The sequence below is a fragment of the Dryas octopetala genome, chromosome 7, assembly GCF_963921425.1.
Source record: "Dryas octopetala chromosome 7, drDryOcto1.1, whole genome shotgun sequence".
NCBI classification, from domain to species: domain Eukaryota; kingdom Viridiplantae; phylum Streptophyta; class Magnoliopsida; order Rosales; family Rosaceae; genus Dryas; species Dryas octopetala.
In genome coordinates, this window is record NC_141372.1 from 15,920,911 (window position 1) to 15,941,825 (window position 20,915).

Consider the following 20,915-nt stretch of genomic DNA (forward strand, 5'->3'; position numbering starts at 1 on the left):
GTTATTTTTGGTTTTATTTTCAATTTTACTATTAATGCTGTTACTGTTTTAAATTGTGGTTGGTTCTGGATTTCCTGATGGTGGTTTATGTAGACTTTCTTTGGATTTTGTTTGTGATTATAATATTTCATTACAGATAGTAGATTAACATGAAATACGTGTCATGGATGAGGATTACTCTTTGTCGTGGCATAGGAGATTAGGACATATCTCCATCTTGAATCCTAAGAGGTATATGAATGAAGTCTTCCAGGTTTTTGATTTCTCTGGCGTTGGTACTTTATTAAAGGGAAAACAGATGGCTATAGTTCAGATTAAATTCTGTACATGCAAGAACCTGATTATCCAGATGGCTATGGATCTCATATGTTCATTCATATGCCCTGGCTTATATTAGTCAGAGGATGATACTTTATTGGCTATGCATATCAATTTAACGGATTTCATTGCCTTTTCCCATATGTTCAATGTAGTTGAAGCTAGGGAATGCAAGTTTTCTTGTGGATGACAACACTGGTGGGAGTTGATTTGAGGATGCCAACATGCTGCTAATTATAAAAGGGTTGATTGGTTCTCAAACATTCCACCAAGTGTCATCCAGGAGGAATAACCATTTCCTTTGAAATCATTTCATATGGAGATATGGATGGAGTACCAGTGAGTGGAAAAAATAAAATCTAAAATGTTTCCTTTGAAATCGTTTTATAAAACAACTTTTTTTTTAGCTCATTTTCTTTTGGAAACCCCAGTTTTAAAACTCATTCCGAAAAATTTTCAAAATCATCTCAAATATGCAAATGTTCTTGATGCATAAGAAAACTCGTTAATATGAGATGTGTAGAACATACTATGCAATAGTAATAAGTGACTTGTCATATGCATCTTGTTTAGTAAATTGATTAGCTGGAAATAAAAACTCTAAAAGATGTCATGCTTAAACATAAATCACAAGTTGATAGTCAATCTTTGAATAGTAATATAATTCTCAAACTGAAATTTATATTGTCAAACTGTATATAAATATCATATTTTGTAAACTTTCATCTCAAATAAATACTTAATAAATATCTCACACCACACTAGTACCCAAGGGAAAAAGCTGGCCATATATACCTTTGCAGAACTCATCGCACAAGTAGGGTAGAGATAAATTGGCCATACACCTTTACGTAATGCTGCATCGTACAAAGATGGCAAAATAATTGTCCACGCAGAGCTGCCCCGAAAGGGCTATACATCTTGACACACAGTCCAAAGCCTCTATATGTGTCATGATGGGTCCCAAAGACCTAACTGTAACTATCATACACCGTTGAGTAATATCTAGGAAACAAGTGCAGAGCCAAATTGTACCTTGTAGGGGAGGATACTCATGTGACGGTTTAAAAATACTTTCCATAACTCGAATAACTATATTTAATAAATAAGTAAAATATAATAATCACATCCAAAACACAACTTCTCGAAGCCTTCCATAAATATTCTTAAAAATGCATTTCATAAAACTCACTTTTGAATCTTAGGAGTTTCTTGCAAATCGAAAATTTAATACTTCTTATAAACATGCTTATTAATGAAATTACACTGTGCATAAAATATGATTTAGAAATATGCTATAGGTTCATAATCGTTATTTAAAGTCCCACAAATGCACTTTTAAATCTTTCCCAATTAAATGCATGATTCTCAAAAATCTTAGAAATCATCTCAGTACAATTTGATTTATTAAAACTTGAAAACGCTCAACTCCAAATGAAATAAATTCCAATGATTAGACTCTAAAACTTAAATGCCATGTAAAACTTATAAATCAAATATGATGCAAATATAATTCAAATATGCTAAGTACCTGATTTGAAATAAGTTAATGCAAGCTTCTTAAATGAACTCATCTTCATGCATATAAAGTATCAAGTATTTGATTTTCAAAAATAAAACCTCTCAAAATATAATAATAAAACAATACTTATCATTTAATTTTCATTTTCCATAAATGAATTATCGGGCTAAATAGATTTGGAAATAGCTTAGTTAATTTCTCAAATACCATGAAATAAACTTTTAATTGAATTCTCAATTATTCTCAATAAATGGATATGAAATAACTTATTTAAATTTCCTTAAAACATTTGAAAAAACAAAGGTCCAATCTCACAAATCATCATTTCTCATTCAAACTCAAGAGAACAAATAGTAATTAAATCCTAAAATTCAAAAAAAAAATTTCTAAAATAGGACTAGCCGAGCATATATCCTTCTCGAGATCGCCTCAAACCTCGTGGTAAACGATGTCACCTATACAATAAAACAATCGGGTTAGACTTTCCCCAAATACTCAAAAAGTACGTGTGCGTGTGACCTAGTCGTCTCGCCCAAACTCATAGATTACCAAATTACCCTTGGTACGCATTTCCATAATGAAGGTGTAACTTTCAATTAAGTTCTACGTAAACCCTTTAATTACATGCTTTAAGTCCAAAATCTTCTAAATGTTCTGTTTTATCTAAATACGAGATCTGACACATTAAACACTCATGTATGTTTGTTACGACTCGGTTATTCAATTATTCCTTAAACCAAATAATAATTGTAAATAAACCCTAATTAACCTCAATCCTCCAAACCAGCATCTCACACTTAACCAAAATCACTATATCAAATATGAAAGAGAGGGTTACGATTCAGTTTCTTCGATCTCTTTCAATCCACCTGACACACCCAACAAAGCTATTAGGCTCCAAGAATAGTCCAAAAACACCAAAACTGATCCAAATCATCGCCATGCGCAATGGTCTCGCTGGTGGTGAAAAGTGACCATTTTCAAAATTAATTTTCAACAAAAACAAATTACACCATTGCATAGATTGGAATGATGGGAGTAACGTTTATACATGGGTCAACCCCAAAAGGTGGTCGGAAATGGCCGAAAAATGCCACCACCCGCTGGGAAGCCGCGAGTGGTTAATAATTCTAATATTTACCCTGGTATCTCCTCTTCTCAATTTGAACGTATGACGGTCCGATTATTAATTTTGTTTTTGGTACTAATTATTAATTAATTCTTAGAAGATGGAAATTTGTTTAACTTTTAATTAATGAATACCATCCAAGACGAAGTGGGTCATACAAAATTACATGCCCTTTAAAATGCATTATTTTGATTTTTTTTTCTTTTTAGTAAATGATAAATAAGTTCATTCTACATCCTCTAATTTTAAATAAACCCACTTAATGTTTTCAAATGTTAGTGTTTGTCGATAAATCCACATGGACTTAACAACTAATCATGGATCGACACGTGGCTGGTCAGATCCAACTTCAAACTTTGACTTTTCAACGGTCAAATGGGTCAAACTTGGGCCTCCACGTCACCACACCAACTCGGCAACACTTTCGTTGCCGGTTCGGATCGGCTCATGTCAACAGATCCCCCAAATCCGATCCAAGCCGATCTGGGGATCTTCTAAGAAATTGAGTGATAATTTTTTCTTGGATATCTCAATTCGGTTCGGCTCGGCGCCTAGTGATCATCTTCTCAAAAAGATCTAGTGACCAACAGATTGCCGTCAAATGGCGGTTGTCACACTATACGTTGGACTCATCTGAACTAGTTCATCCATGTCTGATCCGAACATGAATATGTTTCATACCTACGTATACATTATCTGTGATCGGCTCAGCTCTGACGCCACCGTCATTCTGGAAGATTGGAGTCAGGACGAACCGCCTTACTCGAATATCTCTGACATAACTCTCTGACAGATGAGACATCCCAGCTCACAACCATGACTATTAGGGTATCCCACTTGATCTTCCATTCTTGCATTGAATACAACATTAAATGTAAATGAGATAGGTAGCTGTGTATGCTACTATTCATGGCCGAACACGTGGCCTCTTCTCAACCATTCACCCTCATGCAGGTAACTTAACCTTCACAACTTTCTTTGCCTATATAAACTGACTTATGTGCACAAAAAGACACACAGAATTTCACTCACAAAAAGCCCACTAAAATACACACAACTAGTTGAGAATAACCCAGAAGATCTTACATTGTTCTTCCATATTCTCCCAAGTTCATCACTTGTTCTTCCTTATTCTTACTCAAACACCTTCAAATATACTTCACTAACTTCATCATCGGAGCATATTTGGCTTGTACCACACCGGTCCTTCTTCTTTGATCTTGTGTTCATGCTGGAAGATCTCATAAGCTCCAACCAACAATCCAGCAAAACTTGATAAATCTCAAGTCAACATTCACCTCATCATCCAACAAGACTTTCAATCAGCCAGATCATCCACTTTAAGTTGTTGCATCTCTCTTATGAATTTTTGCATCAACAGTTAGCATTTGTTTGGTTGCCCAGTTGAAAAGGCCGTAGAATTACCCATAATGCGTACTCAAGTTCGATCCCCCCTCCCCTCAACTAAAAAAAAAAAAAAAGAGTTTTCAAATGTTAAAAAAGTCCATTCAATAATGAATTAGACCACGTTATATTTTATTGAAAGGCCTTAAAAAAACCTTCATTTTTTTTTTTTCAGTTTATCTCTTAATCCCAAATATCCCTTAAAACTCTTACTTTACCAGTCATTGAAATTATTCAAATTTGTACAAAACCTAACATGATTATTACCACAAGTTTGAACCCATGAGTCAGTTGACAAAGTAATTAGAATGGAAGTGGGAGACAATGACAGCCCATTTTGCATCCTTTTGTTGCAGCAAGTCAAAAAGCAAAGTGAAAGCACAAGAGAGTAGAAGCGCATGACCTCCAAGGTAAAATAAAGTCATACATATACTGTGCAAAGTAAAAGGGTATACAGATATAGAAGCTTTTCATGGTTGCACCAAAATTAAGGACTGCTGATTCTGTAGAAGAAAAATGAATGAAAGGGTAGTATTGTCATGAAATCAGTTGATCGAAAACAGGGTTTAGAATTGAAGAAAAGAAACGGCCGGCATATGTAATATCCCCCACAGGTCGTACAACACCATGCACGCTCATGTACCCCCCTTTCTAGAAAAAGCCAATCTCCTTTCTAAAGTCATTGGATAAATTCCACCCTCTTCTTCAATTTAATTAACATCCTTTTAATTAATAAGTACAACCTATCTGTTTTGTCTTCAAAGTTCAGCTACTCTCTCTCTCTCTCTCATCCTCTCTCTCTAGGGTTTCTCAGGGGCATTGTTGCAGAGCCAATTTGGCATTCTGTCCACCTCCATCCATCACAAGTACTTGGTATGATCGATCGCGTGATCTACGTACTTTTATGTTTACTGCAGACTCTGGACTATGGAGGCGGCCAGCATGTCAAACTGGCTCTGTAAATTTCTCTCTGAGAAACCCATGGGACTCAAAATCCTTGATCATATATACCCAGCTCATTGGTCAAGTACGTGTACGTTGCTTTTGGTTTTATTTTCATTCGATCATTAGTTAATTTTCTCATTCATCTCCTGTCCATTATTAATTATATTGCAAGGGCTGGGTGAGCTCAATAATAATTAATTTGTCGATCCCTAGCTTAAACAAAGCTTACTATTAAATATTTTTTTTCTGAAATTGGATGTTTTCTTTTGCCTATATATCATTGAAGCTAGCTTAGTTTGCCGGACTCAAGCTCTAGCCACATATTTTGTAGCTATCATGTCATATTGTATGTCTAAGCAGCCAACAGAAACTGCATGAAAATATTCCATTAATTGTCTTATCAATGTATTCTTTGCTTGTAAGGCTTTATGAATCTAGCACTATGGTTTAGACTGTTTTGTACTGTATTACCATTAAAGAGGTCTTTGCATATATATATATATATATATATATATATATATAGGTCCATTCATATGCGAACGTGGGCCGAACGCTCGGTAACCATTGCTGAGCGCTCAGTAGTGCAAAATGTTTCTGCAACAAGCACTTGGACCTGGTTTGTCAGCGTTTATGATATGGTTTAATTCTGCTCAAAATTTCGGAGATAAATTCTAACATAACGCCTCTACAAAAGTCATTCTATACCCTAAGAGGGGATTGGGTGAACCCATCGGTCTATACCCTCAAAACAAGGTAGAAGAAGCAGTACTCACCTGTTTTAAAAAAATTTCGCCGAGCTCTCAATGGTGCTATCGAGTGCTCATCCGCACTTGATCGAATCTATATATATATAGGGAGGCTAAATTCATTGTACGATCCTATATTTTTTTTTTGGTATGAGGATCCTACATTTAACACTAAATGTAGGATCCCTCATGGGGTCCACTCTCATGTAGGGTTTTCAATTTTTGTGTCATTTGACAACTTTGTTTCTTTATTTAGTTTTTTATCCTGGTAAACGACATATATCTTACTTTTTCTCTTTTTCATGCACTACATATAAATGTATTTTGTGGTGATCGTTAGTGCAAGTCAACCATTGACAGGAAATTGAAAAAGCTACCTAGCTAGCAAGCATATATCATTTAAGTTATATTTGCGTAGTGCATATCGATCATGTAGTTGTGTTTCTTTTTGTTAACTCTTTTGAACTTTTCTTTGCAAGTAATGATGAAGAGATGGTGACCTTTACATGTCCAAAGCGACACCGATGATTTGTATTAGACGGGTGCTCTAGTGCTCTACTTTCATTGGCTTGGAGTGCTTGCTCTGCAGTTTCACATTGGATTCCAAGAAGCATTAGTTATTTACTGTGTCGATCGATCGGAAAGGCTATAAATTATTAGCCTTGGCTTTTGGCTTTTGGCTTTTGGCCGGAGCTCGGAAAATGGCCATTGTGGATGGCATGCAACGTTTTATTAAAGAGCTAGGAGTGAAGGTTTAATTATTTTGCTCAGCAAGTCAACATTGAAACATGACACCCCACTACCACTCTTACTTACAACAAGGGTGGTACTATTCTCATCCTTGGTACTATTTTTCCACTCGCTTTTTGTTAAAAATAATGATAATTAAGTTTACCCTAGCTTTTACAATGACTCCTAATTAAAGACCTAAGTAATAAGGAAAAAAAAAAAATATATATATATATATAGATCGAGGAGTGCTCTAAAGCTAACCAGTTAGCAAGTTAATACGAAGCTAACCATGTTTTTGAGCTTACCACATAACTAATTTCATAATCCGAATCATCAATTATTTAGGCTCTACTTCAAAGATCACCATTGTAAAAAATCAACTAAATCGAAAATAATGTAGTCATCTAATTGAAATTAAATAAATAGATGATCAGTATTTTCGATAAAAGCATATAACACTACACCATTTCCCCCTTATCATCACTATTTTTTTCTGTTAGCTATTGCTGCAGCAATCACTATCATTGGTTGTGATTTAGAAATTGCCACCCTGCAGTCACCTTTAGGCTGATAGTTGTTCAGAATGGGGTGGCAAAGTGGCTAAGCAAACCCTTTTTTTGGAATGGTGGAGTTTGGAGACAAGAACTGTCTTTCACTGCTGACAGCTTGTGGCTCCACCAATGTTGCAGATAGTTGCTAATAGGGGATCACCATTGATGGAAATGTTGCTGTATTGGTGTTAATCAAAATGCCTTTTGCAACCAATTTTTATTAGAGTGAGATTGAATTATATTTGATAAATTGGCAAATGATTTTGCTGCTAATTGCAATGCATAATTCCAGTGGTTTTTGCTGCTATTTCTAGTATATTTGATGAGCTATTTGCAGATTCTAACTCATCCATTATTAATCAAATAGAAGCAACCAGAAATGTGAATTTCATTGAATAAAAATCAACTTGCTACTTACACTTATATTAGAAGATACATAAATCGTACATACAGCAATATCAAAAGATGCATAAATTGTATGGATCCTTGCCCTTCTTCACAATCTTCTGTCTTGGCTCTCTTTGCCTTTGGTCTGCAGAAAACATACATACAACAATATTAGAAGAGACAAAAATTGTACAAAGCCACTCAAATGGAAACAAGGAATACCTCTCTGTGAAAGGTTTCTTAGTCACTTCAGTGAAATGCCTGATGGATTAATATGACTGAATTCGGGTTGCACTGCTTGATCTATCAATGCCCCCCAAGGATCCAGCGAAATCAACCTTTAGGCTGAAAACATAGAAGGTTCCCTTGTCACTCAAGACGGCAAGACATTGCGCAGTTGAAGAGAAAGCAAGACTGTAAATCTCTGCTCTGTCTGCTCCTCTCCTAACCTTCATAAAAATACAAGTCATTTCTTCAATACAAATATTTTGTAGTGGTTACAAAAATTCATATATTTTTATGATGTTCATGCAAAAACGATGAGACATGTTCATCAAAACTTGATTTTATGATATAAACACACCCCCTATTCACATACTAAAATCAAAAACCACATGAACAGACAATCAAAATTTTAACTCAGATTCAAATTTCATATACATACATTTATTAGAAAACAAAAAATGAATTTAAATACCTCTTGGAGCAATGAAGCATCAAAAGTATTGAAAACCCGAATCAAAGTCCCTTTACTGCTGGCCGTAGCGAGGAAGCGACCCTTCAGTGGACTTCTCCACAACTTGAGACTCTAAATATATCAAACAAATTAATCAAAGCAAGTCCAAATCATATTCACAAACAATTCACACAACACAAAACCCACCCAAGTGCATCTTGATTTTGGCATCAAGGCTACAATTGTGCATGCTGATTAGTGCCATTGGCACATCCTTGTTGCACTCCTCGCTGCAAAATAACCCACAATTTTTATTTAATTTACATTGTGTTGATTAATCAATTGGATACAAACAAACAAAAAAAATCCTAAAATATGAACAAAATGAGATCTACAAAGAGATGAGAGAGAAGAGAGAGAGAGAGACAGAGATCTACAAACAGAACCTACCATGTATTTTCAGATCTACAAAGTATAAACCCTTGTTTGGTTTCGATCTAGCGTCATGGCTGGGTTTTTGGGAAGACATAGATCAGAGGGAGAGAGAGAGGAGGAGAAGAAGAGTTTGGCGATAATCTCGCCAGAATTCTCCATCATACGATGGTGGTTCGATCACAGAGATGAGAGAGAAGAGAGGGTGCGGCTGGTTTGGGGTTTGGAGAAAATGAAGATGAATTTCTGGAGTTAGTTTTTTATCCTCCATCAACCCTAAGTAGCAAAATTACATATTTACCCCTTAAACTAAAATCACCATATTTTGTTATCTATCATCAACACAGGTGTAAATAGTGACTGAAGGGGTGCAACCCAAATTCATGGTGCGCTGGACACTGTAATAAGTGAAAGAAATTTCCCACTCTTCCAATTTTTGGTTGAATTTGTGGTGGGAAGAAAGGATCTTAGACAATGGGTTTTACCACCGCAGCCCAACGCAACCCATTTAGTTGTATTTAGTATTTTTTTTCATTATTTTAGTTGTATTTAGTTAATATTCAACTGAATGAGTTTTTTTTTTTGTCATACTACCCTTAAGTCAACTAATATATCTATTAGTGGAACATATGGCAACCTTTAACTCCACTCTTTTTTTTACCTCTACTAAAATATTAATTAGTGATGAAAAAAAATGTTAATAGCCACTAACTCTAATCTAGTTTCTTTTCAAGGTGATCATTGGCCATATTTGGTGTAGTGTAAATAGTTGTTATTATAATCAGATGACTAAATGACTTCCGATTTTGGAGATTTTTTACAGGGATAATCTTTGAAGTAGAGCCTAAAAAATAGACGGTTCGGATTTTAATATTACATTGTGCAGTGGGCCTAACATGGTAGTTAGCTTTGTATTAACTTACTAATCAGTTAATTTTAGAGCATTCTTGTATATATATATATAGTAAATTACTAGAGAAAACCCCCTTCAAATTCAATTTTCTATTATAAGAACCCATGCCATCTTTTTTCAAAGAGTTAACAACTCTTTCCCTATTTTGCCAACTCACCAACTCTTTATATATATGTAGATTTCTTAATAAAAGTTTTTGAACACCTTTTAATACTGACACGGCGATACGTGGTGTAATCAATTAATGTGTTAAAAGATTTATTTTTGCTCACTATGGTGGATGAGTGACACATGTCACCTGACCACTTTTTTGTGACACATGTCACTCATATATTTATCATGGTGGTAATGCTCACCACCTCTTTTTTGTGGTGAGTAAAACTAGACTCATGTGTTAAAGTAGGTAGACGAAGGATTTATACTTTTAGAGTATAGTATTAATAACATTTATCTATATTATAACACGTAGATTAGTTACATCACATAGTGTGGTGTTACAGTCATACATAATTATTTCTTGTCCATTTTCTGATGTCTAAAGTAGAAGCGACCGAAACTAGTTTTTGTTATGAATTTCGATCCAATGACTAAAATGGGATGCCATGTCTGCAAAGCTTAAGGCTGTTTTTGAAAAAAAATAAAAAAATTACCTCCACTAGCTGCTATTATCAGAAATGGCATTCCAATAAGAAACTATACCCACCAACTAGCTACCGCCGACAACAACCCCATTGTCGATGGTCCCTTGCTCTGATCACCCCCCTCCCTCCGGCCCCCTCCCTTTCTCTTTCTTTCTTTCTTTATTTCTTTCTCTCTCTCTCTCTCTCTCTCTCTCTCTCTCTCTCATTCATTCTTCAGATTTGGGATTTTTTCATTCAAGGTTTCTTAAATCTGGGTTTTTTTTGTTTTTGTTCTAAAAACCTTATGTTTGGGGTTTTTGGAGTTCGAGTGCTTTATTCCATAAACTTTAGAGGTATGGCTTTTCTGGTTAAACCAGGTAGCCACCGAAGCACAAGAAAGAAAGAAAGAGAGAGAGAGTGAGAGAGAGTGAGAGAGAGCGAAGGAAGGGAGGGGGCTGGTCGAACGGGGGAGGGAATGAGGTGGTCGGCGTGAGGGACCATGACGATGGGTATCTTCCAGGAGTGGTGGAGGGGAGGGGAGGAAGGGAGGGAGAATGGGGTCAGGTGGTTGTTACAATTTTTCAATTTTTTTGTCAAACAATAAAAATTAATATGAAAAGACCAAAATACCCTAATTTTTAACATAAATTAAGTGCAACAAATTGATTTTGATGTCCTACATTGCAACAAATATTTAATTCAAATAATAAATTGTCACAATTTTTTTAAGCGGTGAAGTGAGAGGTGAAGTGAGATCAAACTCAAAATTCAAGTAGATAAAGTGTGAAAAAACCAATTAAAAAATATAGCTCAAGTATTAAATTACCCACCAACTATTGGGTGTATTTCAACTAGGTCCACAAACAATAAACTCTTTCCAATGTATCTATGAACTAATATTAAAATTGAAAAACTAACTTTATGATAGATAGACTGTTAAAGCTGAGGCTAAATGCCAACGTGGCAAATCATGACTAGGCATGTTTAATGGCGTGGCGCCAGCTCAGCACTTTTTTCCGTCCAATTTACGGTCAATCATGATCGACTAGGCATAGCGAGGAAGAAGTGTTGAGTTGGCGCCACATCATTTAACATGCGTAGTCATGATTTGCCAAACTAGCATTTAACCTTAGCCCTAACTCGCCAGCTCAGTGGGTTGGGTTGGGACTTAACCCGCCAGCGGCATCGAGGGGGTTGGTTTTGAGTACTGCCAGTCCGTAACTGCCTAGTTTCTTTTTAGTCAGCTCGGTTTCGGTTTCAGTTGGGTTGCGGGTACAGTGGGTTGGTTTTGGTTTAAGGTTGGCGAGTGAATGTTGAGATCGGAGAGAGGAATGAGAGTCGGAGAGAATGATAGAGGGAGGAGAAGGCTGGAGTTTGGAGAAAAGACTGAAGAGAGTTGGAGTGACAATGGCCTTTTCACCGAAGAAGATGATTGAGGAGAAAACTTGAGAGAGGAAGCGACTGTGAGGAGAAAATTTGAGAGTGAGAGGGGGAGGCGGTTGTGAGTGTGAGGTTAGAAAAGTTATACTAATAATTTATTAATATAAATAATATTAGGATAGAAAACTTTTGGTATATATTAATAATTTATACATATAAATTTAATTGGGCAGGCCGAGTTGGTTTTGGGCGGTAGAACGCCCAAACCGTAGCCTACCCAACAAATGTTCGGCTCAAATAAGATAATGGGCTGGTTCTATTTGAGTGACGTGGGCCCGAGCGGAACCTACCCGAGTCAGTTTTGGGCTGTCGGTTTTGCTGGCCGGATGGTTTTGTGCCCAGAAGTGGAGTCGATCGAGCAGAGAGGAAACAAATAGATTTTGAAGTAGAGCCTAAAAAATAGACGATTCGGATTTTAATATTACATTGTGCAGTGGGCCCAACATGGTAGTTAGCTTTGTATTAACTTACTAATCAGTTAATTTTAGAGCATTATTTTATATATATATATAGTAAATTACTAGAGAAAACCCCCTTCAAATTCAATTTTCTATTATAAGAACCCATGCCATCTTTTTTCAAAGAGTTAACAACTCTTTCCCTATTTTGCCAACTCACCAACTCTTTATATATATGTAGATTTCTTAATAAAAGTTTTTGAACACCTTTTAATACTGACACGGCGATACGTGGTGTAATCAATTAATGTGTTAAAAGATTTATTTTTGCTCACTATGGTGGATGAGTGACACATGTCTCCTGACCACTTTTTTGTGACACATGTCACTCATATATTTATCATGGTGGTAATGCTCACCACCTCTTTTTTGTGGTGAGTAAAACTAGACTCATGTGTTAAAGTAGGTAGACGAAGGATTTATACTTTTAGAGTATAGTATTAATAACATTTATCTATATTATAACACGTAGATTGGTTACATCACATAGTGTGGTGTTACAGTCATACATAATTATTTCTTGTCCATTTTCTGATGTCTAAAGTAGAAGCGACCGAAACTAGTTTTTGTTATGAATTTCGATCCAATGACTAAAATGGGATGCCATGTCTGCAAAGCTTAAGGCTGTTTTTGAAAAAAAAAAAAAAAAAATTACCTCCACTAGCTGCTATTATCAGAAATGGCATTCCAATAAGAAACTATACCCACCAACTAGCTACCGCCGACAACAACCCCATTGTCGATGGTCCCTTGCTCTGATCACCCCCCTCCCTCCGGCCCCTTCCCTTTCTCTTTCTTTCTTTCTTTATTTCTTTCTCTCTCTCTCTCTCTCTCTCTCTCTCTCATTCATTCTTCAGATTTGGGATTTTTTCATTCAAGGTTTCTTAAATCTGGGTTTTTTTTGTTTTTGTTCTAAAAACCTTATGTTTGGGGTTTTTGGAGTTCAAGTGCTTTATTCCATAAACTTTAGAGGTATGGCTTTTCTGGTTAAACCAGGTAGCCACCGAAGCACAAGAAAGAAAGAAAGAGAGAGAGAGTGAGCGAGAGCGAAGGAAGGGAGGGGGCTGGTCGAACGGGGGAGGGAATGAGGTGGTCGGCTTGAGGGACCGTGACGATGGGTATCTTCCAGGAGTGGTGGAGGGGAGGGGAGGAAGGGAGGGAGAATGGGGTCAGGTGGTTGTTACAATTTTTCAATTTTTTTGTCAAACAATAAAAATTAATATGAAAAGACCAAAATACCCTAATTTTTAACATAAATTAAGTGCAACAAATTGATTTTGATGTCCTACATTGCAACAAATATTTAATTCAAATAATAAATTGTCACAATTTTTTTAAGCGGTGAAGTGAGATCAAACTCAAAATTCAAGTAGATAAAGTGTGAAAAAACCAATTAAAAAATATAGCTCAAGTACTAATTACCCACCAACTATTGGGTGTATTTCAACTAGGTCCACAAACAATAAACTCTTTCCAATGTATCTATGAACTAATATTAAAATTGAAAAACTAACTTTATGATAGATAGACTGTTAAAGCTGAGGCTAAATGCCAACGTGGCAAATCATGACTAGGCATGTTTAATGGCGTGGCGTCAGCTCAGCACTTTTTCCCGTCCAATTTACGGTCAATCATGATCGACTAGGCATAGCGAGGAAGAAGTGTTGAGTTGGCGTCACATCATTTAACATGCCTAGTCATGATTTGCCACACTAGCATTTAACCTTAGCCCTAACTCGCCAGCTCAGTGGGTCGGGTGGGGACTTAACCCGCCGGCGGCATCGAGGGGGTTGGTTTTGAGTACTGCCAGTCCGTAACTGCCTAGTTTCTTTTTAGTCAGCTTGGTTTCGGTTTCAGTTGGGTTGCGGGTACAGTGGGTTGGTTTTGGTTTAAGGTTGGCGAGTGAATGTTGAGATCGGAGAGAGGAATGAGAGTCGGAGAGAATGATAGAGGGAGGAGAAGGCTGGAGTTTGGAGAAAAGACTGAAGAGAGTTGGAGCGACAATGGCCTTTTCACCGAAGAAGATGACTGAGAAGAAAACTTGAGAGAGGAAGCGACTGTGAGGAGAAAATTTGAGAGTGAGAGGGGGAGGCGGTTGTGAGTGTGAGGTTAGAAAAGTTATACTAATAATTTATTAATATAAACAATATTAGGATAGAAAACTTTTGGTATATATTAATAATTTATACATATAAATTTAATTGGGCAGGCCGAGTTGGTTTTGGGTGGTAGAAAGCCCAAACCGTAGCCTACCCAACAAATGTTCGGCTCAAATAAAATAATGGGCTGGTTCTATTTGAGTGACGTGGGCCCGAGCGGAACCTACCCGAGTCAGTTTTGGGCTGTCGGTTTTACTTGCCGGATGGTTTTGTGCCCAGAAGTGAAGTCGATCGAGCAGAGAGGAAACAAATAGATTTTGTGAAGTCGTGGATGAAGTATAATAATGAGAGCCTGGTATCACGTGGGCCTTAAAACCCTTGGGCATCACGGGTATTGGGTTCTGCTATATGTTTTCGGTGTCAGAGTTCAAAGTTGCCTCTTCATGGTATTTCAGTTTTGGGTGTTTTGTTCAATTGTTCTTAAACAAAATTTCGGTATATTCCGCTCAAAAAAAAAAAAAAAAAAAAAAAAGAAGAAACTTCTTAGCCCTTGTTGTGATGGAAGACGATCACAAAGGAAAATGAAAAAGTTGAAACACAGTGTGGCAAATAGTGAGAACTGGGATGAGCACCTTTTGAAATCAGGGAAGTTAACACTTAAAAGAGCATATCTGTTACGTTCTTTTCCTACTCTTTAATTAAAATTTGTTTTGTTTTTGTTTAGTTAGAATAATAGAGTTCTAATTAGATAGGACTTGAGTTAGTGGGAGATAGGATTAAAATTTCTTCTATCTTTACTCCATGTTAACATTAGAGGCTAGGTGAGTAGTTGATATGTTCCTTTATTTTCTTTTTATCTTTTAATTATCACCTATTTAAAGGTGTCAGAAAAGTAATTAAACAATAACGTGTGAACGTTATATGAGGTCAAATGCTTCTCAGTCAGCCTTATCTGAGGTCATAGGCTCCTCAATCAGCCTTCCTATCCAACCAACGTTTTTTTCCTTAAGTCAAAATAGGGAAGAAACCCTTATACATAATCCTTCTATATATTTTTTTTCAAATTGGTAAATAAATTTGAATAAAATGTTAAATTTAAGGAAGAGTACTCCAATGGTAATGTTAAATTTTTCCCCAAATATGTTTTAAAATGTCTATCTTGTCCTAAAAATATCATTTATTTATTTATTTATTCCCTCCAAAACTTACTTCCATCCATATTTTTTTCTTGAAAAATCTCATGCAACTTGATTTGGGGGTCCCCATTCATATAACTTGATTTGGGAAAAATTTTAGAGAAATCTCAAATTTGGATAAGGTTTAGGAAATTTTTGGAGGTGAGTACGTTTTGAGTCAATTTTCCTCAAATTTAAATTTAGGGAAAAGTTTAAGAGAGAATTGGAGTTGCTCATGGTGTAATATAGTTGAGTCATGTAACTCTAGGTAGGAGCATTTGTACCTCTACACCTGGAATTTTGAAGTTGGAATCTCCTCATCATTATTTTTTGATAAAAAAGAAGATAGGGTGTGAATTGGAGAACAACCCGCCACCACCAGTTGCGGCGTCGACGGTTTTTTATCTGAAAAATGCTAATTTTTCAAAATTGCTTAGAATTGGAAATTCTAATAAACAATTAAAGGTTTCTAGGGTGAGAATTTTCCAAAACACCCAAGAATCACTCTCCACAACCGAAATTAAAGGTACTTGAAATGAGTTCCCAAACCCCAAATTTCAATTTCTCAAATACTTAAAATTAAACTAACAATTGTATAGTGGAAATGAAGCCCATAAGGAGAGGAGAAAAACCCACCAAAAATGGTGTGGAGCAGTGGATGCGCGCAGGGATCGAGAAAGAGAGAGAGAGAGAGAGAGAGAAGAAATATTTATTTGGGTGCGAAAAGTCAAAAATGGCCTTGATTCTAACGGCAAATTGGATGGAATTAAACGGAAGTGGAAGGTTTGTACCATTTAGAAAGATTAGATGGCAATTTGTAAAAATTTTAGTCTGTATGGTACTTTTCGCACAACTATCATAGTCTGGATGACATTTATACAATAAAGCCTTTTTATTTTTGGCGTTAATTTTCTCTATTTCACTGCAGCAAGTTGGCCAGCTTGTAAGTTCTTATTTTTGGTGTACTCTTCTTGTGCAGCCAGTAGGTAGTAGGGGTGGGTCGGTGTCGGTAACCGAACCGCCAGCCACATACCGTCGACCGACCGACAAGGGTCGAAATGGGCAAAACGCCAACCGTTGCCGCCACCGACTCTGTCGGTGAACCGACTGTCGGTGAAACCGCAAGTGACGGTCGGATCGGTTCGAAATGGATCCAAACCGACCAGCTTTCTGTTTGGGTGTGGCTGTGCTTGGTGTGGCTGTGCGATGGTTGCAGGACTTGCAGGTTGAAGAAGAAGAAGAAGCTGCAGCGGCATCTGAGGTTGTCCATCGCGGCGACGGCATCTGAGGTCGTCCATCGCAGCGGCGAGGTTGCAGCAGTCGAAGAAGAAAGGTCGTCCATCTCGGCGGCGAGGTTGCAGGTTGAAGAAGAAGAAGAAGAAGTTGCTGCGCGCCAGAAACTAGGAAAGGAAAAAAAAGAGAAACCAGGAGAGGAGAAGAAGAAGAAGAAGCTGCTTGCTGCCAGAAACCAAGAGAGAAGAAGAAGATAAAGAAGGATCGGTCAGTGCGGTTTACCGACGGTGTGGGGGTTTAGAAGCCGCCTCCGCCTTCGCCCCCTGTCGGATCGGTTAGAAAACCGCAACCAATGCGTCGGCTCTCGTCGGAGCGGTTGCTGGGCGGATCGGTCACGTCGATTTTCGGGTGCGGTTCGGTTATAGCGGTATTCCGACCCACCCCTAGTAGGTAGATATCTCCAATCCTTAGAGAATGAAGTGAGCAATTCCCAGATGTAACAATACATAAGATTGTCATTGCCAAGGTGTGACATTGTAATCTAGTCTTCTCTGTTGAATTTTTTTGAATCCCATCTTAAGATTAATAGATTACTAACTTTAAAGTGTTTTGCAAAGGGTTCTTGGTGACAATTGTTTTGTAATTTTTTATTTATTTTAAGATGGGATCTGAGACAATTGTTTTATTTATTTATTTGTTGTCTTTTAACCTCGGGGGGTATGTGTATTTTCCAAATGAAAGCCCAAACAAACTCTGGATCTGAAAGAAAAGTTGGTAGGCAGTTCTTGCACTGAATTGTCAAGAATTCCTCCAAATCTCTTTATCTACATCACATCCAGGAATACCAGCAACCAAACAGATAGTTTTTTTCACAATATCTTCAGGGAGGTTATTTCTCAACTTTTCCATGTTTACACCAACCATCAAGTAAATAATCCGCAACTGTGTTATTCCAAGTTTGGTCATCAATACAACTGACTTTAGAAAGTAAAGGCTCATAATCCAGCCAGTTATCCTTTCAAAATTTAATAATCCGGCCATTCCCAACTCTCTAGATATCAGGAGCTCTAATCCATAAAGAATACCCTTCCAAGTACTGGAACAGTCAGTTCTAGTAGAACCACAGTCATGAAGGATGAAAGAATTACTCAGTCTTTTGCAGAAACATCTTTAGCCCATAACCCTTCATCCTTTTGGCAAACATGGCTTGGTTCATCTCAACATTCTTTTTTATTCCTATCCCACCCGAAACTTTTGGCCTACAAACAATATCCCATTGGCAAAGATGTATCGTGCGCTTGTTTACAGAGCCTCCCCACAAGAAATTTCTGTTCATCTTCAGGAGGCCAACCTGCATTGTCCTGTATCTATCCACTCTTGGTAAGTAGCTCATGTGACGAAAAAAATTCTGGTTACAACTATATCTTGGGATACAAGAAATTGAGGGGGGTGCGCATTAAGTAGACATAAGAAATTGAAAAAACTTGGTTTTGTATGTCAAGACACAATATGTGATACAAGATGTTAATAATATCGATCTACAAAGATAGCAACAAAAGGGGTCCAACACAAAACATGAAGAAAAAGGTCAGACTCAGAGCACCAGAACTGCAGAACAATTGACTTTTTTTGTTTTTTGTTTTTAGTAAGATCAGAACAGTTGACCTAAGATGCTTGTTCAGGTTACTTCTTTTAAAAAAAAAATTTTAAAAAAAAATCTTATGGAGATGCAAGATCTTAATAATATGCAGACAGAGAGCGACAAAAGAGATCCAGCAGCAATGCAGCATGCAAGCAATTATTAAGATAATAAAATTATTAAGAAACACTTACAACATTACAGACACTGCATAAGAAAGCATTAGATACTGCATAGAAAATAATAAGAAACGTTGTTTTCCCTACCTGTGAAATACTTGTGTTCTGTTCACAAATCACCCATAAACACTTAATGGAATTCCATCCAAACCAAAAGATTTTCAGTACATTAAAATCTAGAACCTAGAAAAATTAAGACCATGACCAAAATAGGGTTTTAAATGTTTGTCTTACAAAGTCTGGAATGGATGATTACATGTCAAGCCGGCTTAGTAGCGGTACTTGGTGGAGTAATCCTTAGGAGCAATCACCAGACCACGTCCCTTCCTTGCCCCACGGTACACTGTCTCGACAATGTCAATGAACTCTTGCTTGTCCTTGAGAGCCCAGTTGATCTTGTTGTTGTTCCCAGTGCCAAGGTCAATCATAATGTGTTTGTTTCTGAAGAAGAACATGACTGTGGATGGGTCATACAGCTCATACATTGTGTTGAAATCAGGGACCTCCGTGATGTCCACGAGGTAAATCACAGCAAAGTTTTTCAGTGTCTCGGCAACACCAGCTAGCACTTCATCCATCTAAAAGATAAACAATCCAGAAATTAGCCAGCATTCAAATCAAGGTTAAAAAAAAAAAAAAGTCAAATAGACATGCATAATCAAAAGAAAACAGGATAAAAAGAATTAAAAAGTTAAGGACCCCAACAGGGACAAGACAGTGCTTCTGTCCCTCTAGGGTTACAAGAAATAAAGAATATTATTAAAACAAATGTTATTCCAATAATTCCATATCCAACTGACCCTATAAAATAAAATAAAAAAAACACACATACACACACTCTCAGCCTCAGCCTCTGGTATAATAATTTGGGTTCTGAGTTTTGACTCCAAATCTTTTCCAAGATATAACTACACCAAATTAACTAATAATTTGGCTTTGGAAATTACCAAAATTTGAGATCAGCGAAAATCAAAGACTGCTTCTTCCTTAGTAAAATTTAATCAAATTAGTCTGTGCAACTTTTATTTTGTTTAGATGTTGGCCCCAATTCCCTTGTAAGGCCCAACTACCTCAATCTGTATACTGCAAAGTTCAAGAATTTACACCATGACTTCCAAGAGTTCATACACACACACACACACGCATATATATACTGTAATAAAACCCTTACTACGCAAGCCACATACTAGTCTCCCCTCAAAATTAGGGTTTCGCTAAATAACTGAATGACTTTTTCATCAAAGATAAAAAATAAAAAAATAAAAACAAAAGAAAAGAACAAAAAAATTGGGGGTTTTCCATTCAAACCTGCATACAGGTCTCATCCCAGTCATGGCCAAATCGGATGAGGACGAGACGCTCCTCCTCAGCGAGGATCGCCTGATCCACGGCCCATCCAGAGTGCAGGTGTGGTAGCAGATACGACATCGTTTCCTTAACCCTCTCCTGAAGAATTATTGAAACTGGACTTAATTAGTCAATCAGCCCAATTATATTCACCTTGTCATCCACAACCATGGACTACCTTTCCACTACAAAAGGACACGCTATTTAGACCCAAAATCAATGTTAGGTAAACGTGTAAATCAAATACAATAATAGACCAGTACTACAGTTAATTCATAAACCCTATTATTATTGCTTAATTTCACAATCAAAGTCAATAAAATGCATCAACTCCAGCTAGCTACCTGAATGGACTTGCAAACTTGTAAAATGGGCTGAGGACCATTGATTTCAACATTAATTCAACGTGCTAATAGCCTGCTATAAATTCACTTGTTGTGCTTAGTAACCATATTTGAAGCAAAGAACACATTGTATAATGGATACCTATTCTACCTTCAAACATACCTCTCATCTCATCATTCATCACCTTTTTTTTCTTGTTAATTTTGGTGTGTTGGTGTCTGCACACTAGCTTGAAATCCCTAATTTTTTCAAATCCTAAATCAAACCCCAAAAGCTTGAAATTCTATATAAAATAAATAGTGAGTTAGTTACCTTCTTAAACTTGAGGTGACTGCCGAGTGCCGATCGGAGTAACAATAATCACAGAACAACTTCAGCTGGAGAAAAAATGAAGAGCATATAAGAAAAAAAAAAATTAAGAAGAGGGATTGAGTATATAAGTGAAAACTTACTTTGAAATTGGAATGGGGAGAGAGATTCAGAGCAAGAAGAAGAAGAACTGAAGAAGTTCAGTTCGTGCAGGGGCGGAATGCTCCAAGGCTGAAGCCTGAAGGAACTCAGCAGTCTCAGCGTGAAAAATGGGTATTGACTATTGAGTTATTGACTTTTTTTTTTTTTTTTTTTT

General features: G+C 36.8%; 1 protein-coding gene and 1 long non-coding RNA gene across 9 annotated transcripts; both read right to left on the reverse strand.

Annotated features, from left to right (window-relative positions):
- Window positions 1-7,713: 7,713 nt before the first annotated feature.
- Window positions 7,714-9,210, reverse strand: LOC147280070 (uncharacterized). Its single transcript, XR_015123538.1, has 5 exons — window positions 8,861-9,210; window positions 8,618-8,700; window positions 8,432-8,542; window positions 7,957-8,183; window positions 7,714-7,879 (listed from the first exon to the last, which is right to left on the reverse strand). It is a non-coding gene; the product is annotated as an uncharacterized LOC147280070 (long non-coding RNA).
- An 8,493-nt stretch (window positions 9,211-17,703) lies between these two features.
- Window positions 17,704-20,847, reverse strand: LOC147280071 (thioredoxin-like protein YLS8). Of its 8 annotated transcripts, XM_086250894.1 has the most exons (6): window positions 20,743-20,847; window positions 20,603-20,667; window positions 20,453-20,529; window positions 20,290-20,362; window positions 19,907-20,044; window positions 18,661-19,176 (listed from the first exon to the last, which is right to left on the reverse strand). In XM_086250894.1, the coding sequence occupies exons 5-6, from the start codon at window positions 20,024-20,026 to the stop codon at window positions 18,868-18,870; spliced, it is 429 nt and encodes a 142-aa protein (XP_086107020.1). In that variant the 5' UTR covers window positions 20,027-20,044; window positions 20,290-20,362; window positions 20,453-20,529; window positions 20,603-20,667; window positions 20,743-20,847; the 3' UTR covers window positions 18,661-18,867. The 8 variants fall into 8 exon arrangements, with proteins under 8 accessions (XP_086107018.1, XP_086107019.1, XP_086107016.1 ...); XM_086250892.1 differs by lacking the exons at window positions 20,290-20,362; window positions 20,453-20,529 and adding an exon at window positions 17,704-18,141 and having other exon boundaries at window positions 18,855-19,176; XM_086250893.1 differs by lacking the exons at window positions 20,290-20,362; window positions 20,453-20,529 and adding an exon at window positions 17,704-18,147 and having other exon boundaries at window positions 18,855-19,176.
- Window positions 20,848-20,915: the final 68 nt, after the last annotated feature.

What these genes read in the sequence shown, in the direction of transcription:
- LOC147280071 (XM_086250892.1), bottom strand. Translation starts at nt 20,026, where the DNA reads ATGTCGTATCTGCTACCACACCTGCACTCTGGATGGGCCGTGGATCAG. An exon ending in GGGATGAGACCTGTATGCAG is followed by an intron (nt 19,177 to 19,906) that starts GTTTGAATGGAA and finishes TTTATCTTTTAG; the next exon opens with ATGGATGAAGTGCTAGCTGG.